We start from the raw sequence: 27,683 nt of genomic DNA on the forward strand, positions 1-27,683 counted from the left end.
AAAATCACGAGTGTGATCCTTGCCTAGAACCCACAAAAACCCAAGAAGGGTTTCCCTTGGTTCCAAACTTCAAAAATTGACCTTTCATATCTTGGCCCTCCTCCAATTTCAAATTTTGTTGTTGTGACTGATCCTGTCAATCTCTGCTCTCCCAAATCTAACAATCCTCCTCAAATGGCCCTCCAAGTGATCTCCTACTTCTCTCAGCCAGCTCCAACTCTACAATTCTTTCCTCCAACTCCGACATGAGCCTAGTGATGGCTCTCTGCGCAGGCCCCAAGTAATCGTAAATCGAACTGCTGGGATGATGAATCTGTTGGCTCCAAAGCTCACAAGAAAGGCTAGCCCTTTGTTGCTATCCCAATCCTCTAACTCTCCCAGAAAATGCTTGATCACTGATAGCTCCAAACTCCCCCTCCGTATTCTCTAGCTAGCCAGAAATACGCACTCCCTGTTGTGGTTGAATGGTAGTGATTTACACAGTCCTGAAACTCCTGAAATACTTATGGAACTGCCTCTCTAGGGTGGGCACGGATGGTCCCCCAAAGTAGAGGTTGAATCTCCCTTTTGAGAAATTCGTGGCTAAACAACGGGTTGACTCAGTTAAACAACATAACAAACAATCAAGTAATTTTGATTGCAAGATGTAAGAATGAATCCAAATGAGAGCTCTCTCCTCCTTTTATCTTTGTGCGCCTTCTTTGCCTCACGTGGGCCCCTCCATCCAGCACTTCGAATTCCCTCCAAGCCATTCGAATGGCCTAGTTCGAATTCCCACATGGGTGGCCCCCACCTTCCAGTAGCAACCTCATTTAGTCGAATTTCCTCCTAGGTCCCTAAGTCGAAAATGATGGTTTCTTTCCCTTAGCCAAAATTGTGCAAAAATGTGTGTAAACACCCTGTTACAAATGTGTTTGAGAAGGGACATGACAAAAGATTATATGCATGTCTGGAAATTTAATCATAAAATGGATGATGAATATTGAGTAGTCATGGAAAATCCTTTTATGATTCCTCTAATGAAGTGATATAGATATAAAACTAGAAATTATTCCTAAAGATTTTCAGTTATATTAGTGAATTTCCAACAATCAATTCAAAAAGTTTCTAGATTTGAATTCATTTAACACAAATTTTCCAGCCACCATTGTTTTTAGTTAGTGCTGAAATTTTATGTAAAATCAAGTTGGAAATGGTAATTTTTTTGGCTATAAATTGTATGGGACAACAAAGTATGTTTTTATTAGATGTAAACTACAGAAATTTTCAGCCTTCTTGTAGGGTCCTAACTACCATCAAACATACGCAGGAACCATTTTCCAAATCTGGAAATTCAATTAAGGAAATTTCAACACACACACAATATGGCAAGCCCTACAGGGCAACAATTGGAATCACGACAAGCATTAGAGAGAAGAGGCCCGGCTACATTCGGCACACAGGCAAATGCACTATTGAGAAAAAATGCCACCTTGCAGGTACGAATTAATTCCCTTCCCGTTCAGGCCACCTTCAATTGAGATATATGAATTTCATTTTTTTATTTTTTTTCTTTAAGATTTTTCTGATTAGTTAAATTAATTGCTGAGCCAAGCTGTAGATTTAGATGCACCATAGAAGATGATTTTTAGCGTAGAGTAAATTTATAATCTTCTTAAATTATAAATAAGGTCCATTGGAAGTTTATGGATTCGTTACCTTGTCCCTAAAATCATCAAGCTTTTCACCGAAGATTTAGAATTAAGCATTTCTTCTTGGGATCATTGTGCTGAATAATTTCCATAGGTTGTACTTATTTTCAGATTACTATGATATATTCATACTTGGTTCCTAATCAAGAATTCAAAATTTAAAACACCCACCCCAAAAATATTATATACATACTCTCATGGACATATAGTACCCTGTATACATAATATATTAATACTAATGAATTTATGCATCTGTGCAACCCAAGTTCCAACCACAATTCAAATTATTTTTGAAGGTGGGTTTGGCCCTATATGCTTTGTTACTGCTTAACTAGAATCCAAGTGGAAATCCCTGAGTCATATCAATGTCACCTCAATATGACTTCCTCTTCACTTTTGGTTGGCTCTCAGAGAGGCCAAATGGATATCCATTTGATACATGATCTATTATTAGGAGAGCCCAAGTAAATTTTAATTATAATTTATTTTAAGGAGAATGAATATTTACTTCAATGATGCAATTGAAACCACACAAAAGTATAACACAAAAGGGTAAAGCATTCCAATAGCTTAGTGGCTTAATGCCTCAATATGAGCGTTCAAGAGAAAGAGCGTAACTCATTACAATCCACTTAAATACTTTCATAAGTTAGAAACAAGAGGATCAATCCTCAAATTTGATTTGTGATGTAGGAAATAAAGATATTTCAAATGTGTAATATATTGGTTACCATCTTAAGCTAATGATAAACTTTGAAGAACTAAACTATCCACAACTTAGTAAATGTAACTTGCAATAGGGACTACTTAGAGCTAAGTGAAATCACAAGAGATGCAATCTGACAACACAAATTGATTTTAGATGATGTGATATTAAAAGCAATTCAATGTGTCAAATCATGTGAATTCCAGCATTGAGATTAAAGAGATATCAACCCAAGAAATAGTAGATAATCGCTTTAGAGCAACACATCCTAGGTTATAGATTAGGGCTTTATGATAGTTAATGTAATAACATCCCAATAGTACTTGAAACAGGACCACAATATATTATCCATTGTGAAATAAGAACTTGAATCAAAGAGTAAATTCAGTGTAATAATGTCCCAGTAGTAATTGAAACAAGACCACAATATATTATTCATTATGAAATAAGAAGAACTTGAATCAAAGAGTAAATTCACTTTGGGGTTTTGCAAGAATTACTTGGAATTTACCAAGTATGTCCTTAAGTAGAAGATATGCAAGTAAAATCACCTTAAGGAAGATTCACAACAGAAAATGGAAATAGAACTTGATAAAACATTTCTAGCTTATGAATTTTGTGCAAAGCCCATGCCAGATGTTCTATGAATGCAATAAATATAGACTTGAGGTCAAGTAAATCTGAATTTTATCATTTACACAATTTTTCATGTTTATGTAAACATTAAGGACTACCCAAAGAAATGGATATATACTTTACACAAACAACTCTAGGGCCAATTTGGAAATTAGGGTTTCAAGATAAACAAATGAAGATCAAACCCTAATTGATACTAGTCTAGGAAAAAGAGATATCCAATTAATTAAGCACTAGCCTAGAAAGAAGAAATATAAACTAAATATTTTTGATATTTCCTTCAGATTTCTAAATAAACAAAAAAGGGTGTATATATATATATATTTCAGATTTTGAAGTTGATGGGAGAAGAAAAGTGCCTTATCCAACAAGGGCTTATCAGGTCAAGAAGAAACACTTCTTCAAAATGGTCTATTTTCTTTATGGATTAAACTGAGGAGACTAGGGCCTGTTACCGCTCAAACTAGCAGGGGTCCTAGGAGGGGATCCTATAGAGCAACTATTAGGTCAAGGGGCAACAATGGAGCGATAGCCCACTGTCACCTCAGCTAAGGCTCCCTTCTCTTTACGGACTTTCACTGATGGGAGGAGACCCAATATGAGGAATCGGAAGAATGAATAGGTCAATGAAAGGATGAAAGGTGATTCCCAAGGCCCATTCACAAGAGAGACTCAATAATATGGTTTTCTTGCTTGAAAAGCAAGGTGATAAGCTCTCTAGAAAGGCTAGGAGGATTCTTGAGGCTAGGGTTTGGGAGTATATCTTGTCAAGAGGTTTCCTACAACCAAGAATCCTTGTGGAGAATTGGCCTTTGTGTGATCTTTGTGGAATTAGAGTTGTAAGGTTGCGAGACCACATGGGACCAAGTGGACCTAGAATTAGGTCAAGGATGTGGAGTTGATCAACCAAGGAGGGGATTATGGAAGAGAAGAGGACCAAAGGACAGATCTTCTTTTTGAGAATTTAATGCAATATTCCAAATGAAGATACTAGCCAAGGGAAACCTAGGGCAAGGAATGATCCTTGAGTTAGGGCTCACTGTATCTCAAGATCCCACCCTCAGAATTTCTTGGAATTTGGAGGGTTTGTAGAGAAAACCCTAGCGCAGTTATGGACAAGAGATCAAACTTTTTTTATCATTACAATGGAATAAAAATGATACCCTAGGTGACCTATGAAGGCTAGGCGTAGAAAGAGAAGTAGAGGTGAGAAAAATATCCTTTAAAAGTGATCACATATGGAAGGATTAATGAAATGTAATATCCCGTTTCAGAGATATTCCCCCAAAACCCTCAGTAACTCCGACCAAATACGCACAAATGATATGATAACCAGGAAGCTCAAAATGATAAAAATAACAGTGGTGCAACATATAATAATGTAAACATGAAATATAAGCAGATACTCGAGAAATGCAGAGAAAAATGCTAAGCCATTTTATTATACTGAGTAATGGAATGAGTACAGGAGGTGATCAGGAAGATGGCACCTCGACTTTCCCTAGGCAAGTGAAGAAATACACTAAGAATAGCAAAGGAATGGTCTCTCTCTAAACTGCGTGGATGCTGCTGGAGAACTGTCGTGCTGCTGCTACTACTGGAAATCAAATGAAGATTTGGGGCTGTTCCCCTTCTCAGAAAATGTTGAAACTCTGGAATTAGCCTCTACTTAGAAAACCCAGAAAAACCCAGAAAGCTCTCCTGAAATGGCCGACCCCCGAAAATCGCCCCCTTGGGGAATCACGCAATCCCTCAAGGCTTTGCGCTGCCACTGAGTAGAATCCTCCAAAATACTGCCTGAAACTCTGCCAAACTCCTCCAATATGCAAGAGCTTATCTCTTGCTCAACTCCTCCACAAACCATCAATTTAGCACTGCCCCCAGAAGAACTGCGTCCTTCTCTCTCAAAACTACGCAGTCCTCCAATGCTCAGCTCCACTTCACTGCCAAAGATCAAAACTACTGCAAAAAGACTGTTGAAACTACCTTGCCCGAGTAGGCACTCGAAGTCCCCCGGGGCTAAGGGTGAGATCTCTGAACGGAGACACTCAGTGCACTAAACAGTGTTGTAGACAGGCTAAACAGCCAACGTGCTCCAAGTCGAAGTGACTAGCTCAAATGCTCATAACTGAATGCCAAAATGGGGAGGCTTCTCTCTCCTTTATAGCATTGGTCTCTCTCAATCCCAAGGCTCATTTCCTCCAACGTAATCTCCTCTTGCCACGTGTTCCCTTTCCCATTTGCGCAGTCCCTCCAAGTGTCTGCGTGGGCCCCATTTCTATGTGGTCCTTTGGCCCCCTTGGCTCCCCTTTAAGTCACAACGTTGTGCTACTAGGAAGTGACTTTTATTCTAAAAGTGAGTTATGTCCCCTTTTCCTCACCTTTTTATTTACAAATAATTATAGAAGGCAAAATTGAGCAAAATCGAATATTCCAATTAGCCATAGCTAATTAGGAATATTACAGTCTCCCCCAGCAAAGTGTTGCTTGTCCTCAAGCAACTGAAGTGATGGATGCTGCAAAATTTTCTCACTTTCCTAAGTGGCATCCTCATTTGTAAATTCTTTCACCTCACCAAGAATTCTTGGACCGTCCTGCTCCGCAGCTGCCTCTCCCGGGTATCAATAATAGCCTCTGGTTGCAACACCAAATGCCCCTCATCATCCGTGGGTGGTAGCTCGTCTGTCACTGTCACATGCTGCCCCAATGCCTTTTTCAAGAATGATACATGAAAGATGTTATGAATCTTGTTGCCTTGGGGCAACTCCAACTCATATGCAACTTACCCAATCCTGCGTATCACCCTGTATGGCCCATAAAAGCGGGGGCTTGAGCTTCTCAGCCCCCTTCTGCTTCAGTGACGACTGTCAGTATGGCTGTAATCGTAGGTAGACCAAGTCCCCTACCTCGAACTGTGTCTCCACTCGACCCCTGTGACCTGTCGGCATACAACTTCTGCTGGGTCTGCGCTGTAGCCATATTATCCTTGAGAGCTCGGAGAATATCCCGACTCTCTCAGATCCAAATCTTGGCTCTCGGAACCTTGCTAGCACCAAACATCACATCAACAAAAGATAACGGATGATATCCATACAAAGCATAGAATGGTGTCATACCAATGGACATGTGATGTGTAGTGTTGTAGCAGTACTCCCCCAGATGCAGCCACTTTAGCCATGCTCGTTGCTGCCCACTGACATAGTTACACAAGTAGCCCTCCAGCCACTTGTTAACTATCTTTGCCTTCTCGTCCATCTGGGGGTGATAGCTGGCACTCGGTATCAACTTCGTTCCCACCAACCGGAAAAGCTCTTGCCAAAATCAGCCCATGAAACGGCTGTCCCTGTCACTGGTGATGGTCTTGGGAAGACCATGTAACCTGAAAATCTCTCTGAAGAATAGCTCGGCCACCTGCGCTGCTGTGTAGTGTGCGGATATGGCGAAAAAGTGTGAGTACTTTGTTAGTGGATCAACGACGACAAAGATGCAATCCTTGCCCTATACCACGGGCAACCCTGTGATGAAGTCCATCGAAATACACTCCCATTTCCCCTCCAGAATCGGAAGACGCTGCAATAGTCGTACTGGATGGTTCATCTCCCCCTTGTTCCTCTGGCAAACATCGCACTCCCGGACATGCTGGAGTACGTCCTCCTTGAGGCCCTTCCATGAGAACCTCTCTCAAATGGCCCTGTAGGTTTTGGTAAACCACTGATGACCTGCCAATGGTGAATCATGTGACACCTGAAGTATCTTCTTCTTGAGCTGAGACCCTTCAGTGAAGAAGATTCGGTCCCTATAGTAGATGATCTCATCGACCACCCTGTACCTGTCATCCGCCACCTGCCCATCTAGAACCTCACATGCAAATCTATCCTTGGAGTACTCTACTAGGAGTCGAGCCCTCCAGTCTGCGTCCAAGCTCATAAGAGACAACGTGGCTGGCCTACGTGAAAGGGCATCTGCTACCACATTGTTCTTACCCTTGACATACTCAATGTCAAAGTCATACGCTTGGATCTTACTGATCCACTTTTGCTGCCTCTCCTATAGCTGCTTTTGCTCCGAAAAGAATTTGAGGCTGTTGTGATCAGTCCTCACCCTGAACCTGTTACCCACCAAATACTGCCGGTACTTGGCCAATGCATGCATGATGGCCAACATCTCCTTGTCGTATATAGAATACAACCTCTCATGCCGAAGGAGCTTCCGGCTCTCAAAGGCTATAGTGTGTCCTCCCTGCGTCAATATTGCACCGATCCCCTCTCCCGACTTGTCACACTCCAAAACAAATGGTTGCGAAAAATCTGGTAATGCAAGCACTGGGAAGCTGCTCATAACCTCCTTGAGCTTGTCAAAGGCTCGCTGCACTATATCCGACCAACTGAAAGCCCCCTTCCTCGTCAAATCTGTCAGGGGTGTAGCAAGCTATGAGAAACCCTTGACGAACTTCCGGTAGTAAGGACAAATACCAATGAATCCTCGAAGTTTTGTCATGTTTCTCGGCTCCGGCCAATCTCTGAAGGCCCTGATCTTCTCCTTGTGGACCCTCACTCCGTCCACCCCTATGATGTGTCCCAAGTATAACATCTCCGTCAACCCAAACTCACACTTGGAGAGCTTGGCATAGAACTGCTGCTCCTCCAAGATGCACAATACTGTCTCAATGTGCTGGAGATGCTCCTCCCAAGTCTTGCTGTAAATGAGGATATCATCAAAGAATACCAACACAAACTTCCTTAAGTGACTGCGAAAGATGTGATTCATGCAAGACTGAAATGTAGCTGGGGCGTTGGTTAACCCGAAGGGCATCACCAAAAACTCAAAGTGCCCATAGTGACACCTGAAGGCGGTCTTGGGAATGTCTTATTCCCTCACGCGAATCTGATGGTACCCAGATCTAAAATCAATCTTTGAGAAGAACCTTGCTCCTCTCAACTCATCCATCAACTCATCGATCCTGGGTATGGGGTACCTGTTCTTCAGTGTCTTCTTGTTCAGGGCCCTGTGGTCAATGCACATCCTCAATGTGTCGTCCTTCTTCTTCACCAGCACCACGGAAGAAGCAAAAGGACTTGTGCTCAGCCGAATGTGCCCAAGGGCCAACAACTCTTGAATGGCCCGCTCAATCTCATCCCGATAGGCCTTGGGATGCCTATAAGGGGTAGTAATCACTGCCTGTATGCCCTGCTCAAGCTCGATGGTGTGCTCAAACCCCTGGTCTGGTGGCTGTCCCGGCGGAATCTCCCCAAACACTGTGGCATACTGGTCAAGGATGGACTGTATCTCCGGGTGCATTGTCTGCCCTGTAGTCCCTGTCTCTGATGCACGCAGCTCCACTGCCCACTCTACGTCTCCCTTTCGGAAGACTTGCCTCCATCCGATGAGCCGAAACAGTTTGAGGCGGATGTGTGTGCTGTCCCTGTATCTTCTCATGCCTCCCTGTTTTCTCATCATCCCACTCCATCTCTAGGGCCTTCCAATCTGTAGTGACCTTCCCTAGAGTGATAAGCCACTGAACACCCAGTACTATGTTGGTGTCCGGAATATTAACCACGAAGAAGTGGTCAGTCAGTGTGTAGGTGCCCATCGTCACTGATAAATCTGGAACATAACGAGCACACACCATGGTCTGATCTCCTGGGACCAAAACTGAGAATCCATCGAAGTTCTCTGTCGGTATACCTCTCCGCTCAACCATCTGTGCATCGATGAAGTTGTGGGTAGCCCCACTGTCAACCAAAACTGATACTCGCTGACCACGTATTGTCCCCCGTACCCGCAACGTCAAATACTTGGGAACTCCTCGCAATGCTGCAAGGGCTCCTCCAGTAGGTGCAAAAGCTGCACCTCCTGCTGCTGGTGGTGGAGGCGATAAGGGACCCTGCACGGCATGACTATCTCCTGTCTCCACGTCATTCTCCTCATCCTCCTCCCCGCTGCTCTCGGAGAAGACCTCAATAAAATGTGCTTTGCCAGCAGCACATCTATGTCCTGGTGCCCACGGCTCCTGACAGGTGAAGCACAACCACTTCTTCTTCAACTCCCTCCTGGCATCGTCATCAATCTGTGCTCGTCTTGGATTCCCCTTTGGAGGCGGAATCCTCACGTCCTTCCCCTTAGGCTGGAAAGCCTGTCTCTGGGGGTAAGGTGTCCGGGTCCTGGGTAAGGCATCCTGTAAGTCCCGGGTCCTGCTGATAGCATCTTGGAGTGTGGCTGGTCTAGTGGATCTGACTAGACCCCTAAGTGGCTCTGCTAACCCCTCAACAAACATGTAGATCCTCCATGTCGTGGATAGATCTGGCACCATCACTGAAATCCTCAGGAAGTCTGCAATGTAGGTCTTTGGGCTCCCCGTCTGTTTGAGCCTCGTTAGCTCAACAAAGTGTTGTTCTGGATCCCTCCGGTCAAACCTCTCCATCAATCTCCTGGTGAACTCGGCATATGTCGTCACTGAGGAGTGTCCGAGTGTAACCATCCCATGGAACCACCAATCCTGGGCCTCACCATCCAAATGTAATGTCGCCACCTTGATGGCCTCTGCCTCCGACATCTAGTTAAGCTGGAAATATATGTCCAGCTTCTCCACCCAAGACCTTGCCGAACTGTTTGATGAACCATCAAACGTAGGCAAGTGGAATCTACTAGCTGTGTGGTGGGTGTCTCCATCGTGATAATGCTGATGTCCTCTGTGATGGTCGCGGGGTCTACTATCCCGCTGGAGCTGAACAAAGTCTTTGAATGAGAGAGCATCCCTGAACTCCTGACCATAGGCCTGGTACTCTGCAAAATAATCGCCCATATGACCGGGCTCTGCCTCCTGCTGGGCTCCGGCCCCTGTGTCTGCTCCTAGGAAAGTGGGCATGGTAGAGCGTGTAGGGGCATGTGAGGCCATCTGCGGAGTAATATCATGCTGAGCGGCACCCTGCTCTGGAAAATGGTGGGATGTACCTGATCCCTCACCAATGTGGAAAACTCGTGGGTTCTCACGCTGTCTAGCCTCCACTGCCGTGAATCTCTTCCCCATCACCTCAATTTGCTTTGACAGATCCTGCATTGATTTGAGGAGCATGTCCGCAAATCTCTTCCTGTCATCATCTGCCATCGGATCCTCCTGCTCTGCGTCCACCATAGGCTCCACCTGTTCTGCATTCACCACAGGCTCCTCCTGTTCTGTGTCCACCACTCAAACACAGTCTCCCTCTCCGTAGGTGTTCTCCAACCTACGCCCAGTGTCTCTGTATCTCCTACCTCTGTAACAGATGTAGGGCTTTTCCCCCGGTGTCATAGATTGCTAGCTCCACAGGCTGAGCCAGATCTATGCTCCTATACCACTATAATATCCTGTTTCAGAGAGATTCCCCTAAAACCCCCAGTAACTCCAACCAAATACGCACAAATGATATGATAACCAGGAAGCTCAAAATGATAAAAATAACAGTGGTGCAACATATAGTAATGTAAACATGAAATATGAGCAGATACTCAAGAAATGCATAGAGAAATGCTAAGCCATTTTATTATACTGAGTAATGGAATGAGTACAGGAGGTGATCAGGAAGATGGCACCTCGACTTGCCCTAGGAAAGTGAAGAAATACACTCAGAATAGCAAAGGAATGGTCTTTCTCTGAACTGCATGGACGCTGCTGGAGAATTGTCGTGCTGCTGCTACTACTGGAAATCAAATGAAGATTTGGGGTTGTTCCCCTTCTCAAAAAATGTTGAAACTCTAGAATCAGCCTCTACTCAGAAAACCCAGAAAAACCCAGAAAGCTCTCCTGAAATGGCCGACTCCTGAAAATCGCCCCTTTGGGGAATCACGCAATCCCTCAAGGCTCTGTGCTGCCACTGAGTAGAATCCTCCAAAATACTACTTGAAACTCTGCCAAGCTCCTCCAATATGCAAGAGCTGATCTTTTGCTCAATCTCCCAGCTCAACTCCTCCACAAACCCTCAATCCGGAACTGCCCCCAAAAGAACTGCATCCCTCTCTCTCAACACTGCGCAGTCCTCCAATGCTTAGCTCCACCTCAATGCCAAAGATCAAAACTACTGCAAAAAGGCTACTGAAACTACCTTGCCCGAGTAGGCACTCAAAGTCCCCCGGGGCTAAGGGTGAGATCTCCGAACGGAGACACTCAGTGCACTAAACAGTGCTGTAGACAGGCTAAACAACCAGCGTGCTCCAAGTCGAAGTGACTAGCTCAAATGCTCATAACTGAATGCCAAAATGAGGAGGCTCCTCTCTCCTTTATAGCATTGGCCTCTCTCAATCCCAAGGCTCACTTCCTCCAACATAATCTTCTCTTGCCACATGTTCCCTTTCCCATCTGCGCAGTCCTTCCAAGTGTCTGCGTGGGCCCCATTTCTGTGTGGTCCTTTGGCCCCCTTGGCTCCCCTTTAAGTCACAACTTTGTGCTACTAGGAAGTGACTTTTATTCTAAAAGTGAGTTATGTCCCCTTTTCCTCACCTTTTTATTTACAAATAACTATAGAAGGCAAAATTGAGCAAAATCGAATATTCCAATTAGCCATAGCTAATTAGGAATATTACATGAAATATCCCTTAAAAGTGATCACATATGGAAAGATTAGTGCCTTATCCTTTGCGTGAGATGGAGTCAAAGAGAATTTGGTGTTTGGAAAAGATTTACCTAATCAGGGAGGCCATCAAGCAACTTCGCATGGCATTAGACATGAGAGAAGCTACTTAAGGTCTTTATACTTCGATATGCAAAAATTGATGACTTGTCAAGATATATTTAAGAACAATAATCTATTGGAATATTCATATATGGCCCATGCAATGATGCAACGCTACAAAAGATCAAAATTTCCACAATTTCGAATAGAATAACAGTAAATTTTAGACTTGTATAGCGAAAATCCTAGCAACATTCCATGTGACAAAGTAAATACAAGAATAAGCATGAAAATGATCACTTACATGTACAAATGAGTATATCCAATCATCAAATTATGCCAATAATGAAGCTCCAAAACAAGAGAAATAGATCCAAACATCAAAATTCATCCATGCAATCCAAACTCGTTCTCCAAAAGGGAATGCAAAATTCTCAAGTAGCTACTAAATCCCAATCCAAGTGATGAGAGAATAAATCACCTCTCATCTATTTATACAATCTCTAATTAGTTTGATTGGCCTACTTTGGCCTACTTTAGCCCATAGTTATTAGACTCGAACCAGTCATTTGAACCTATAGACCCCCCAGACCTGGAACCAGTCAGAACTGTACAAAAACCGGACCAAAAAACCGGTCAACCAAAAACACATAAAATGTTCAAATTTTAAAGAAAAACATATATATTCATGTGCATCCATATGAATCCAAACCATTTATACAGAAATAAGCAAATGTTCTCATTTATATGGCATGTAAGGGTACACATAACCAAAATAGCACTGAGTGCAATCCATCTCTAAACCGAAAATACATCAACAAACAAGCTCCATATGGCCTCTAGCATACAAAAAAAATTATGCTACAACAAATACCCACATATGATCAAAATCATTGCCTATATTGGCATCTTCGTAATAAATATCACTCTTTAAGCGTTAAAATAAGATAGAAAATGATAGCATGTCAAGTCAATTTTTTTTAGAGTGATGGGTATTTTTTTTTAGTAGGATCATGATAGAGGAGTTCAACAACCAATGCAACTAACATCAAGATACATAGAGGGCTTGGTGCTCTTGATTAAATACTAGTTCCATACCCTCTTACATGAGAAAATCCAATGTGGCATTGCAATTCCCCAAATCCTAAAATGCTGGAAAATTGTTGAGTCTGCTAGATTTTGAGTGAGATCTAAAATTATACTAATGTGGTATTGCAATTCCCCAAATCCTAAAATGCTGGAAAATTGTTGAGTCTGCTAGATTTTGAGTGAGATCTAAAATTCTACTATCTCCATATGAAATCCAATGAGGTCAAAACCACACTCAACCATCCTGAGTCACTTCATGGTAATGTTAAAAGTTGCCATTTCCTTCGTGTACTGATAGAGCTCTTCAATATAGCTCGTCTCAACTCCTCTTGCTGCAAATCGGCCCACATCCTGTCCCACCTTGGCAAGGTATCTCTGCCCAATATACTTTGGACGAATACCTGCCACTTCTCAGAGACACTCTTTAGTGTCAATCGCACTAGCTCTGTGGGTTAAGGCGCTGCCCCAATAGCTAACAACTGGTCTCAGACCTCCTAAATCCTGGTGAGGAAGGGGTCTATGCCTTCCCCCTTTCGCATCCTAATGCATCTCAGCTTCTCTTTTAAGTACATCTTCCGTTGCTTGGAACTTCGTTGGTACAACGTGGAAAGTGTATCCCACATCTCCTTGGTCGTTCCCTTGATCGCTATATGTGATACAACCTGATCCCAGACATCGTCTAGGATCAATCTCTTCACTTGCACCATCTCCTTTCTGTACTCCTTCAGCTAATCTGCATTCTGGGGTACTGTTTGTGAAAATTCAGTGATCCCAAATTGTAATATTTCTAATTAGCCATGGCTAATTGGAATATTCAATTTTGCCCAATTTTTGCCTACTATAGTTATTTATAAATAAAAAGTGAGGATGGGGGACGTAATTCACTTTAAGAACAAAAAAGTCACTTCCTAGTAGCATAATGTTGTGACTTAAGGAGGAGCCAAGGGGGCCAAAGGGGGACGCAGAAATGGGGCCCATGCAGACACATGGAGGGACTGCGCAAGAGGGAAGAACACATGGCAAGAGGGGAATCACGCAGGAGGAGGTGAGCCTAGGGATTGTGAGAGGCAAAGGCTATAAAATAGAGAGGAGCCTTCTCATTTTGGATCATTTAGTTATGTGCATTTTGAGCTAGTCGTTTCGACTTTTGAGCACGCTGGCTGTTTAGCTAGTCTGCAGCACTGTTTAGTTCATTGAGTGTCTTCGTTCGGAGATCTCACCCTTAGCCTTGGGGGACTTCGAGTGCGCTCGGGCAAGGTATTTCCATCAGTATTTCAGCACTAGTTTTATTAACATTTCAGCAGCAGTTTCATTAGCATTTTGGAGGACTGCGCAGCAATTGGAGAGGGACGCAGTTCTTTTTTGTTGTAGTGCTAGATTGGGGTTTTGCAGGTGGATTTATGCTGGGAGATAGAGCAGGGGTCCAGCTCTTGTCTCATTGGAGGATTTTTGGTAGGGTTTCGGGTAGTGTTTCAAGCAGAGTTTAGAGGGGGTTTTCTTCAGTGGCAGCACAAGGCATTGAAGAACTCCGCAGAACCCCAAGAGGGTGTTTTTCGGGGTTCAGCCATTCCATGAAAGCTTTCTGAGTTTTTCTGGGTTTCTTGAGTAGAGCCCGAATCCAGAGTTTTAGCTTCTTCCGAGGAGGGGAGCAACCCCAAATCATCCTTGTTTCCTAGCAGCAGCAGCACAGCAACAGCATCCACGCAGAGAGACCATTCTTGTCATTCTAAGAGTATTTCTTCACTTGCCTTGTGCAAGTCGAGGTGCCATCTGTCTAATCACCTCTTGTACTCATTTTATTGCTCAGTATAATAAAATGGCTTAGCATTTCTCGCTGCATTTCTTGTGTATTTGCTTATATTTCTGGTTTACATTATTATATGTTGTTCCACTGTTATTTTATCACTTCTAGGTTATTATATCATTTGCATATATTTGGTTGGAGTTTTTGCTGGGGTTTGAGGAATATTCTGGGTTAGGAATATTACAGTGGTATCAGAGCATAGATCTGGCTCAGCCTGTGGAGCTAGCAATCTATGACACCAGGGGAAAAACCCTACATCTGTTACAGAGGTAGGAAATACAGAGACAGTGAGCGTAGGTTGGAGAATACCTACGGAGAGGGAGACTGTGTTCCGGTGGTGGACGCAAAACAGGAGGAGCCTGTGGTGGACGCAGAGCAGAAGGATCAGATGGCAGACGAGGACGGGAAGAGATTTGCAGATATGCTCCTCAAATCAGTGCAGGATTTGTCGAGACAGATTGAGGTGATGGGGCAGAGATTCACGGCAGTAGAGGCTAGACAGCGTGAGAGCCCACGGGTTTTCCAGGTTGGTGAGGGATTAGGTGCATCCCACCATTTGCCAGAGCAACGTGATACTGCGCAGTAGGTGGCCTCACATGCCCCTACACGCTCTACCATACCCACTTTCTTAGGAGCCGACACGGGGGCCGTAGCCCAGCAGGAGGTAGAGCCCGGACATATGGGCGATTATTTTGCAGAGTACCAAGCCTATGGGCAGGAGTTCAGGGAAGCCGTCTCATTCAGAGATTTTGTTCAGCTCCAGCGAGATAGTAGACCCCGCGACCATCACAGAGGGTACTGGCATTACCATGATGGTGACATCCACCGTGCAGCGAGTAGATTCCACTTGCCTATGTTTGATGGTTCATCAAATAGTTCGGCAAAGTCTTGGGTGGAGAAGCTGGACATTTATTTCCAGCTTAATCAAATGTCGGAGGCAGAGGCCATCAAGGTGGCAACATTGCATTTGGATGGCGAGGCCCAAGATTGGTGGTTTCATGGGATGGTTACACTGGGGCACTCCACAGTGACGACATATGCCGAGTTTACCAGGAGACTGATGGAGCGATTTGATCGGAGGGATCCAGAGTAGCATTTTGTTGAGCTGACGAGGCTCAAACAGACAGGGAGCCCAGAGACCTACATTGCAGATTTCTTGAGGGTCTCCGCGATGGTGCCAAACCTATCTACGACACGGAGGGTCTATATGTATGTTTAGGGGTTAGCAGAGCCACTTCGGGGTTTAGTCCGATCCACTAAACCAGCCACACTCAAAGACGCTATCAGCAGGACCCGGGACTTACAGGATGTCTTACCCAAGACCCGGACACCTTACCCCCAGAGACAGACTTTTCAGTCTAAGGGGAAGGATGTGAGGATTCCTCCTCCAAAGGGGAATCCAGGACGAGTATAGCTTGACGACGATGCCAGGAGGGAGCTGAAGAAGAAGCGATTGTGCTTCACCTGTCAGGAGCCATGGGCACCAGGACATAGATGTGCTGCTGGCAAAGCACATTTTATTGAGGTCTTCTCCGAGAGCAGTGGAGAAGAGGATGACGAGGAGGATGTGGAGGCAAGAGATAGCCATGCCATACAGGGGCCTTTGCCACCTCCACCACCAGCAGCAGGTGGTGCATCTTTTGCACCCACCGGAGGGGCCCTTGCAGTGTTGTGAGGAGTTCCCAAGTATCTGACGCTACGCATACGAGGGACAGTACGTGGCCAACGCGTATCAGTTTTGGTTGACAGTGGGGCAACCCACAACTTCATTGATGCACAAATGGTTGAGCGGAGAGGTATTCATACAGAGAGCTTCGATGGGTTTTCAGTATTGGTTCCAGGGGATCAGACCATGACGTGTGCTCGCTATGTTCCAGAGCTTTCAGTGACGATGGGCACCTACACATTGACTGACCACTTTTTCGTGGTCGATATTCCGGACACCAACATGATATTGGGTGTTTAGTGGCTTATTACTCTAGGGAAGGTCACGACGGATTGGAAGACCCTAGAGATGGAGTGGGATGATGAGAAGACAGGGAGGCATGAGAAGATACGGGGACAGCACACATATCCGCCTCAGACTGTTTCAGCTCATCGGATGGAGGTAGTGTTTCGGAAGGGAGACATAGAGTGGGCAGTGGAGCTGTAGGCATCAGAGGCAGGGACTACAGGACAGACGGTACATCCAGAGATACAGTCCATCCTTGATCGGTATGCCATAGTGTTTGGGGAGATTCCACCAGGACAGCCACCAGATCGAGCGTTTGAGCACACCATCGAGCTTGAGCAGGGTATACAGGCAGTGATCACCACCCCCTATAGGCACCCCAAGGCCTATCAAGATGAGATTGAGTGGGCTATCCAGGAGTTGCTGGCTCTTGGGCACATTTCACTGAGCACGAGTCCTTTTGCTTCTTCTGTAGTGTTGGTAAAGAAGAAGGATGGTACATTGAGGATGTGCGTTGACTATAGGGCCCTGAACAAGAAGACCCTAAAGAACAGGTACCCCATACCCAGGATCGATGAGTTGATGGACGAGTTGAGGGGAGCACAATTCTTCTCAAAGATTGATTTGAGATCTGGGTACCATCAGATTCGCGTGAGGGAGCAGGACATTCCAAAGACCGCCTTCAGGTGTCACTATGGGCACTTTGAGTTCTTGGTGATGCCTTTTGGGCTAACCAATGCCCCCGCTACATTTCAGTGACATCTTCCGTAGTCACTTGAGGAAGTTTGTGTTGGTATTCTTTGATGACATTCTCATTTACAGCAGGACTTGGGAGGAGCATCTCCAACACATTGAGACGGCATTGCATATCTTACAGGAGAAGCAGTTCTATGCAAACTCTCCAAGTGTGAGTTTGGGTTGATGGAGATGTTGTGTCTGGGACACATCATAGGAGTGGACGGGGTGAGGGTCCATGAGGAGAAGATCAAGGCCATCAGAGAATGGCCGGAGCCGAGAAATGTGACGGAACTTCGAGGATTCATTGGCATTTGTACTTACTATAGGAAGTTCGTCAAGGGCTTCTCACAGCTTGCTGCACCCCTGATAGATTTGACGAGAAAGGGGGCAATCAGTTGGTTGGATACAGCGCAGCGAGCCTTTGACAGGCTCAAGGAGGTTATGAGCAGTTGCCCAGTGCTTGCGTTGTCAGATTTTACGTAGCCATTTGTTTTGGAGTGTGATGCGTCGGGAGAGGGGATCGACGCAGTATTGATGCAGGGAGGTCACCTTATAGCCTTTGAGAGCCGGAAGCTCCTTCCGCATGAGAGGTTGTATTCCATATACGACAAGGAGATGCTGGCCATCATGCATGCATTGGCTAAGTACCGGCAGTATTTGGTGGGTAACAGGTTCAGGGTGAGGACTGATCACAACAGCCTCAAGTTTTTTTTGGAACAGAAGCAGCTACATGAGAGGCAGCAGAAGTGGATCAGCAAGATCCAAGCATATGTCTTTGACATTGAGTATGTCAAGGGTAAGAACAACATGGTAGCAGATGCCCTTTCACGTAGACTAGCCATGTTGTCTCTTATGAGCTTAGATACAGACTGGAGGGCTCGACTCTTAGTAGAGTACTTCAAGGACAGGTTTGCATGTGAGGTTCTGGATGGGCAAGTGGTAGATGACAGGTATAGGGTGGTCGATGAGATCATCTATTATAGGGACCGGATCTTCTTGACTGAGGGGTCTCAGCTCAAGAAGAAGATACTCCAGGCATCTCATCATTCACCATTGGCAGGACATCAGGGGTTTACCAAAACCTGCAGGGCCATTAGGGAGAGGTTCTCATGGAAGGGCCTCAAGGAGGACGTACTCCAGCACATCCGAGAGTGCGATGTTTGCCAGAAAAACAAGGGAGAGATGAGCCATCCTGCGGGATTATTGTAGTCTCTTCCCATTCTGGAGGGGAAATGGGAGAGTATTTCGATGGACTTCATCACAGGGTTGCCCATGGTATAGGGCAAGGATTGTATCTTTGTCGTCGTTGATCGACTGACGAAGTATGCACTTTTTTTGCCATATCCATACACTACAGCAGCACAGGTGGCCGAGCTATTCTTTAGAGAGATCTTCAGGCTACATGGTCTTCCTAAGACCATCGTCAGTGATAGGGACAGCTGTTTCATGGGCGGGTTTTGGCAGGAGCCTTTCTAGTTGGTGGGGACGGAGTTGACACCGAGTACCAGTTATCACCCACAGATGGATGGATAGACAGAGATAGTTAACAAGTGGCTAGAGGGCTACTTGTGTAACTATGTCAGCAGGCAGCAGCGAGCATGGTTGAGGTGGTTACATCTGGGGGAGTACTGCTACAATACTTCACATCACATGTCCATTGGTATGTCACCATTTTATGGCTTATATGGGTATCATCCTTTATCTTTTGTTGACGTGATGTTTGGTGATAGTAGGGCTCCTAGAGCCAAGATTTGGATCCAAGACAGTGAGGATATCCTCCAAGCTCTCAAGGATAACATGGCTACAACACAAAACCAGCAGAAGCTGTATGCCGACAGGGGTTGGGTGGAGAGGCAGTTCGAGGTAGAGGACATGGTCTACCTATGATTACAGCCATACAGACAGTCGTCACTGAAGCAGAAGGGGGTTAAGAAGCTCAAGCCCCGCTTTTATGAGCCATACAGGGTGATACGCAGGATTGGACAGGTTGCATATGAGTTAGAGCTGCCCTAAGGCAGCAAAATTCATAACATTTTTCATGTATCATGCCTAAAGAAGGCATTGGGGCAGCAGGTGACAATGACAGATGAGCTACCACCCATGGATGACGAGAGGCATTTGGTATTGCAGCCGGAGGCTATCATTGATACCAGGGAGAGGCAACTGCTGAGAAGGACTATCCGAGAATTCTTGGTGAGGTGGAAGAATTTGCCAAATGAGGATGCCACTTGGGAGAGTGAGAAGATCTTGCAGCATCCGTCACTTTAGTTGCTTGAGGACAAGCAACATTTTGCCAGGGGAGATGTAATATTCCTAATTAGCCATGGCTAATTGGAATATTCGATTTTGCCCAATTTTTGCCTACTATAGTTATTTATAAATAAAAAGTGAGGACGGGGGATGTAACTCACTTCAAGAATAAAAAAGTCACTTCCTAGTAGCACAACATTGTGACTTAAGGAGGAGCCAAGGGGGGCAAAAGGGGACGCAGAAATGGGGCCTACGCAGACACATGGAGGGACTGCGCAAGAGGGAAGAACACATGGCAAGAGGGGAATCACGCAGGAGGAGGTGAGCCTAGGGATTGTGAGAGACAGAGGCTATAAAATAGAGAGGAGCCCCCTCATTTTGGATCATTCAGTTATGTGCATTTTGAGCTAGTCGTTTCGACTTCTGAGCACGCTGGCTGTTTAGCTGGTCTGCAGCGCTGTTTAGTGCATTGAGTGTCTCCGTTCGGAGATCTCACCCTTAGCCCCGGGGGACTTCGAGTGCCTGCTCGGGCAAGTTATTTCCATCGGTATTTCAGCAGTAGTTTTATCAGCGTTTCAACGGCAGTTTCATCAGCATTTTGGAGGACTACACAGCACTTGGAGAGGGACGCAATTCTTTTTGGTTGTAGTGCTGGATTGGGGTTTTGCAGGTGGATTTATGCTGGGAGATAGAGCAGGGATCCAGCTCTTGTCTCATTGGAGGATTTTTGGTAGGGTTTCGGGCAGTGTTTCAGCCAGAGTTTAGAGGGAGTTTTCTTCAGTGGCAGCGCAGGGCATTGAGGAACTGCGCAGAACCCCAAGAGGGTGTTTTTTGGGGTTCGGCCATTCCAAGAAAGCTTTCTGAGTTTTTCTGGGTTTCTTGAGTAGAGCCTGAATCCAAAGTTTCAGCTTCTTCCGAGGAGGGGCGCAGCCCCGAATCATCCTTGTTTCCTAGCAGCAGCAGTAGCACAGTAGTAGCATCCAAGCAGAGAGGCCATTCTTGTCATTCTGAGAGTATTTCTTCACTTGCCTTGTGCAAGTCGAGGTGCCATCTGTCTAATCACCTCTTGTACTCATTTTATTGCTCAGTATAATAAAATGGCTTAGCATTTCTCGCTGCATTTCTTGTGTATTTGCTTATAATTCCGGTTTACATTATTATATGTTGTTCCACTGTTATTTTATCACTTCTAGGTTATTATATCATTTGCATATATTTGGTTGGAGTTTTTGCTGGGGTTTGAGGAATATTATGGGTTAGGAATATTACACAAATCCTACTACTGTAACTGATATATTTCTTCTAGTTGTTAAATTACTTAAACAAATTATTTGCAGTTTTCTACTGCAAATATCAAAATACATACAATGCAACCTTCACAATAAAAATTCTGCGGAAAGTAAATATAAGGAAAATACAAGCACATATATAACCACAGTGACAGTTATTTTTGGACAATTATCCTCGGAAAAACCCAATGTGGGAAAATCGGTGCAGCATATGAGGGTTTCTTTTATTAATCTTCAACAATAATATATGTACAAGACAAAATAGAGGAAGATTCACTGAGAGAAATTTATTGGTGAATTTCTCACACTCCACAACATTTCTCTGGCCCCAAAGAGGACCACCTGCTCCTTTCGCTGGCCTTTCTGCATCACCCTCTGCGCAGTGACTGCGTAAGCCTTGCATCAAACCTTCTGCACTGCTGATCTATATCTCTCCTCTGTTGTAATGTTCCAAACTTAAACAAACAATGATATGCAAAAGAAAAATTGATTTACAACACAGAAAATTGAAACAATCAACAAATGCTCATAAAACTCCAGAAGTGAGAACTAGCTGAGCCATTTTATTAATGAATGGAGCAAGTACAATAGTATGGAGAAATGCACCTGGGCTTGCCTCAAGGGCAAGCGTGATAGAACCTAGGTGATAAAACAATAATCACAAGCTAGAAATGACTACTCCTCTAATGCTCTGCGCTGTCCCCTAGAAACTACATTGCTAGCTGGAAAGGAATTGCAAGAAACCCCATCTTCGATGCTCAGAAAATGTTAAAACTTTAGCCCCAAGCTCCTTGGCGAAAACCCACAAAAACCCAGAGAGGGTTTGGTCTGAATCCAACCTCCCAAATTTGGCCTCCAATATGCCTTATGCCCTCCAAACTACTCAATGATACAGGATGCAAGGAACACCAGCGAAATCCTCCTCCCAATCTCCAGAAACGAAGCAATCTCCTCCACAAATTCTTCCCTTAACTTCCTCGGCAAAGCTGAGCCTCAAAGACTGATATTCTACCTCCCACGTGTGCACCAAGTGCTGCCTCTACACCGGCCCAGTGTTAAAATTTCTAAACAGAAATTCTATTACTGCAGCAACTGATTTATTTTACCTACTTATTTCTCAATAAGTTATTTATGAAATTCCTTCAGTAAATATTAAAATAAATTCTACTGCAGATATCACACCATTATACAGAAACAAATATATGCACAAGAATCAAACACATCAACACAGTTATTTTTGGACAATTGTCCCTGGAAAAACCTAATGTGGGAAAACCGGTGCAACAGAGGAGGGTTTTATTAATCTTCAACAACAATCGCTTTTACAGAAAATTTTTGCATAGACACTAGGAGAAAACACCTTAGACTTTTCTTTGAGACTTTCTGACACTCTCGAGGACTTTCTTTCCCTACTGCGTGGCTCTGCACTGCTCTGTCCTTCTCTGCGTCATCCACTGAGTCTCTGTGATCTGCGTCTCCCTCTGTGCTATCTCTTAGAGTCCGTGTGTCACCTCTTCTGAGCTCCCTGACTGCTGCTAATCACCCCCTCTTCCTCCACCTTGCAACTCTCCCTCTAAAATCGATTTCACTCTCTCTGAAAATCGATTTTCCATGGGATATTGAGTATTTGCTGGTCTGTCTCCAAATGACCCTCAAGTCTTCTCTTATATTTTTCGTGTTGACGAATCAACGACCGAGATTAACTCTCTAATAAATAGCTAAGATTAAAACAGACTTGAACCTCGTCTCTTAGAAGCTTCTCATCCTTATCTTTATTAACACCCATTAATATTTTTATTTTCCTAAGTTTAGACTTAGGAACCCATTAAAAATATTAATTATTTTAATAACTCCTCATCTAGATGGAATTTCTCAAAATGATTTCTGGGTCTTGGAGATCTTATGTGCTTTAGCCTCTCCACCAATTTTCATGGCTAGAGCACATCTGATGCTACCACAAATCAACACTCCCTCTTAGCGAGGAATGTGCTCTAGTAATGTTCCACCATTGAACATCACATTGATCCTCCAACACCGGTACCTGTGCTGATGCTGGGCCTACTGCCCTACATCCATTGCACTGCTGCCTCTTGTACTGCTGCCCATGGCTTTGCCACTGCTACATCTGTACTACAACTCCGTCTGCATCCGTGCTGCTGCTGGTCCTTCTTCCCAACACTGCATCTGCACTGCTACTCTCAAACGCTGCATCATGTTGCCCATAGCACTACCACTGCTAACTGCTACACTGCACCCTTGATACATATCCATTTCTGCTACTGAAATGGATTCTTTACCATCCCCATCTTCTCCCTGAAATAAACAAACTTTGTTCTTCCTAGGGCCTTGGTGAGGATGTCTGCCACATGTTCTCTTGTAGGAGTGTAGTTCAACTGTACTACTCGTTGGATACAGTGTCTGACAAAGTGACACCGAATATCAATGTGGTTCGACCGATCATGAAACACTGGATTCTCATAGAGCTTGATGTAACTTTGATTATCACACATGATCCCGGTTGCCTCCATCCTTCTTTAGAATAGGTTCACAAGCAATTTTCTAAGCCATATGGCTTCACACGAGGCTGTGCTAGCGACCATATATTCTGCTTCAGCTGAGCTCAGAGCTACAAATTTCTATTTCCTACTGCACCAGGAGGTCATCCCCGATCCAATGTTGAAACAACACTTAGAGGTACTTCTCTGATCTACTGAACTTCTAGCGCAATCTGCATTAGTAAACCCACTCAATCTGATATCATTACTTCTGGTGTACAATAGTCCATACTGAACTATTCGTATATATTTGAGAACATGTTTGGTTGTTGCCCAATGTGCCCTCTTAGGTTCTACCATGAACTGACTGAGGGTGTTGACAACGTAACAAATGTCTGTCCTGGTATTGACCAGATACATTAGGGACCCTATGAGTTGCCTGTATAAGGTGGGATCAACATCTTTGTCTTCTAATGCATCAATTTTCTTCCAGTTGGTGATAATTGGAGTATCCATAGGCCTATAGTCTTGCATCCTAAATCTCTTCAGGATTTTTGTAGCATATCTCCCTTGTCTAAGGAAGATCTCACCCTTCTGTTGCCAAACTTCCAACCTTAGGAAATAATGCATCTGTCCCAAATCCTTCATGTCGAATTTTGTGGCTAGATTCTCCTTGCAGTGCTCGATGAGCCTGGATGATCCTGTCAGGAAGATATCATCCACATATAATACTAGGACTAGAGGCTCATTCTCTACAACCAGGTAGTAGAGATTGTGTTAATCTTAGGTATGTTCTATGCTTAGAGCAATTTATTTCAATTTTCATAGTTAGCTCAATATCTTTTCTAGATTAGCAATCACATTAGTATTAAAGTAAACTGCAGATAGAACATAAACATAAATCGCAGAAGACAAGCCAAGACAAGAGGACACAATATGTAGCGCTAGCCAGGGACAAACCCCAATGTGGGGAAACCCTTGATCAATTCTTCTTATATGTTCTTTAATAGTTTAGCAGAGAGAGAGATAGTATGTTTACAACAGAAGTCAACACTTTGACTTATCTAGATAAGAGCATAGATCATCTCTAAGAAGATGATACATGAGATCAGTTAAGACATGCTGCTTCAACTGATTCTCCAAGGTGACTCCACCTATCATTGTGCTGCATCTCGTCATCATGTTGCACCTCACCGCGCTGCACCATGCTGCACCCATCATCACTACGCTGCATCTCATCACGCTCCATTAATCATGAAAGTACCCATCACTGTATTGCATTATGTGCCATTGCTGCACCATGTTGCCATACTAACCTATGTGTTGGCTGCATCTTGCTTGCTTGTTGTCCCTATGCTTGTTGTCCTTAGCATGCTTGTTGTTGCATGCTAGCTATCCCTTGCATGCTAGCTGTAACATTGCATACTTCGTGTATTTGCTGCTAAGTACCATACAACTGTCCCAATGTTAGTTAGTTGTCCCTTGCATGCTGCTCTCCTTTGGAGACAGATGCTCTAGCTATTCCGATAGTTCCGACTATTCCCGACAGTTCCGGCAATGCTTGGCAGTTCCGACAATTTCGGCAGTTCCGGAAATTCTAGCTGTTCGGGCAGTTCCGGAAATTCTCGCTGTTCTGGCAGTTCCCGATAGTTCCGGCAATTCCTGCTGTTCTTGGCAGTTCCGGCAATTTCGGAAATTTTGGCTATTCCGGGCTTTCCTAACAGTTCCGGCAGTTCCTAGCAGTTTTGGCAATTCTCGGCTATTCCTAGCTATTCCCGGCAGTTCCGGCTTTTCCTGATAGTTTCAGTTTCTGCGCTCTACGTTAGCTTTCTTGGTTGTTCCGGCAGTTTCGGCTTTTCCCAACAGTTTTGGCAATTCCTAACAGTTCCGGCTTCTGCCCTCTGGATTAGGGCAACGTTATCCCTTACGATCTCTCCTACTAAAACCCAAAGACAAGTAGAGAGGAAGATATCCCAAGTGTGTTGAAATGACTTGAAGTCCACCTCTATTTATACTAAAACGTTGAGCACGAGTGGAGTTTATTTGGTTGCTGGTCGACCTTAACGAATTGTCCCATAACACAAATAAATTCATATCTCCATGAATATTTATCGGAATCGGATGATCTTTAGATCAATCCTACACCTCTCGATGAGAGGGGTCCAAGAAAAATATCAGCTTCCATTAATAAGATGACCCACATGGAGTTTGGCCCTAGTTTCCAATTTTAACACTTCCTCTCAATTAGGGAGAACTCCATTCGCTGATCCATATGTTCGACTATATTATCTCTACCATCAGTGCCCTGCACTGCTCTGCTATGTTGAGCTCTGCTTTGCTCTGCTATGTTCTGCTCTGCTGAGCCATGAAGAAGAAGAATTGATCGAGAATGTCTCATACCATTCTCTACTGAGCATAAGTCAGTTTCATTTGAAGAGAGTGTGTCACATCACTCTTACTGGCCCGAAGTCAGTTTTATTGATCCTAGATCAATATCACAAGAGTGTCTCAAACCACTCATACTGATCCCAGATCAGTTTCATTGATCCTAGATCAATGGAAGTCATCCTAGCATAGGGAGTACGGTAGATACATTGATGCGTCCATCAATAGTACTACTATTGTCCCTAACCCCATTTCCCTACTCATTGATCAGATGAGCGGTACTTCCCATGAGTCTCAGACTGCATGGGTAGGATGCTTTGACAGGAGAACTAATCATCCTGTCTACAGGAGAACGAATCATCCTGCCCCACAGTCGCCACGGGAGAACTAATCATCCCGGCCCACAGGAGAACTAATCATCCTGGCCCACAGGAGAACTAATCATCCTGTTCCACAGTTTCCACGGGAGAACTAATCATCCCGGCCCACAGGAGAACTAATCATCCTGTTCCACAGTTGCCACGGGAGAACTAATCATCCCAGCCCACAGGAGAACTAATCATCCTGTTCCACAGTTGCCACGGGAGAACTAATCATCCCGGCCCACAGGAGAACTAATCATCTTGTTCCACAGTTGCCACGAGAGAACTAATCATCCTGGCCCACAGGAGAACTAATCATCCTGTTCCACAGTTGCCATGGGAGAACTAATCATCCTGTTCCACAGTCGCCACGGGGTATCACAGGGGAAGGTTGAACCTGTCATCTTGTACATAACGCACCACCAGGGGAGGGTGAGTCGCCCTGTGGTCGTATGTTGCTCCAGTAAGTACCCCAAGCCCCCCAGAGCTCCCAGAGCTCAATGCATGCAACATGCAGGACCCTTACAAAAAGGTCTCTCAACAACTCCAATTCATTCGGGAAAGTCATAGATATTACCTTTCCCCGGAGCTTTGACAAAATGTCTGCGACCTGTACATCAGTCTCAATGCGATGGAGCCTCCTCACTCATCGACTTACGATATCCCAGATAAGGCAGTATCTGATGTCTATCTGCTGGAGCAATCATCGAATACGGGATTCCTCAATAATCGAATCCTCCCTCTGGTTGTCACAGAGAATCACAGTGGTATTCATCATGTGTACAAATAGCTCACTTAAGAGCTTCTGCAACCATGCAGCTTCACATGAGATCATACTCGTAGCTATGTATTCGGTCTCGACGGTGCTTATAGCAACCGATTTCTACTTCCTGCTCATCCATGATATCGAAGAAGAATCCAAAGAGAACCAGCGCTGAGAAATGCTCTAGTGATCCTCCACACTGCCTACCCAGTCGGCATTCGAATAATCATGCAGTTTCATATTTCCGGCAGTGTAACTTAATCCATGAGAGATTGTGCCCCAAAGATATCTCAGAAGATTCTTGGCACCAGTCCAGTGAAGCTCAACCAAATATGAGCCCACCATGCTAATTGCAAAACATATGTTCGGACGGAAGTTCACCAAGAACATCAACGCGAATGAGTTTATGAAACTTAGAGGCATTTCCCAAATCTGGTCCGACATCACTACCATATAACTTCTGAAAGTTAAGATCCTTGAGGTAGTCACAGGCTTGCAGTTTATCATTCCACATCCGGAATCCAACTCCCTCTTACTTCTGCAAATGAGAGGGTCTACACCTATCAGAAATAGGTCGTCCTCATAAGGTGCCGGTATGAGAGGTCTATCATCCACAACCTTTGGGTAATGGTTTGGATTAGTTTCACTCCTAGTGAATCTCAGCTTCATCAGACAGCTATCAATCCTCTCATACTACGGCCGGCATGTTTTGATTCAAGCCATAGAGGGATTTCTTCCACCTGTATACATGAGATTCCCGATCATGAATCTCAAACTCCTTGGGTTGTTCCAAACCTGTGGACTTGCTACATGAGGGGAATGGTCCCCTTATAAGATTTTCCTTCGATACATCTCAGACATGTACTTTCATGCTCTTCT

General features: G+C 44.4%; 1 protein-coding gene across 2 annotated transcripts in view; it reads left to right on the plus strand.

Moving 5' to 3' along the window:
* Positions 1-27,683, plus strand: part of LOC149182193 (ABC transporter A family member 7-like) — a 330,418-nt gene that overhangs the window by 86,989 nt on the left and 215,746 nt on the right. For both annotated transcript variants that reach the window (XM_089416797.1, XM_089416796.1), the window contains exon 2: positions 1,310-1,478. In XM_089416797.1, the coding sequence (XP_089272923.1) occupies positions 1,365-1,478 (114 nt within the window). In that variant the 5' untranslated portion in view covers positions 1,310-1,364. The remainder of the gene's footprint in view (positions 1-1,309; positions 1,479-27,683) is intronic.

Source organism: Pinus tabuliformis, chromosome 3_2, assembly GCF_031772625.1.
Source record: "Pinus tabuliformis cultivar Carrire ecotype Pingquan chromosome 3_2, CPIR1, whole genome shotgun sequence".
Taxonomy (NCBI): domain Eukaryota; kingdom Viridiplantae; phylum Streptophyta; class Pinopsida; order Pinales; family Pinaceae; genus Pinus; species Pinus tabuliformis.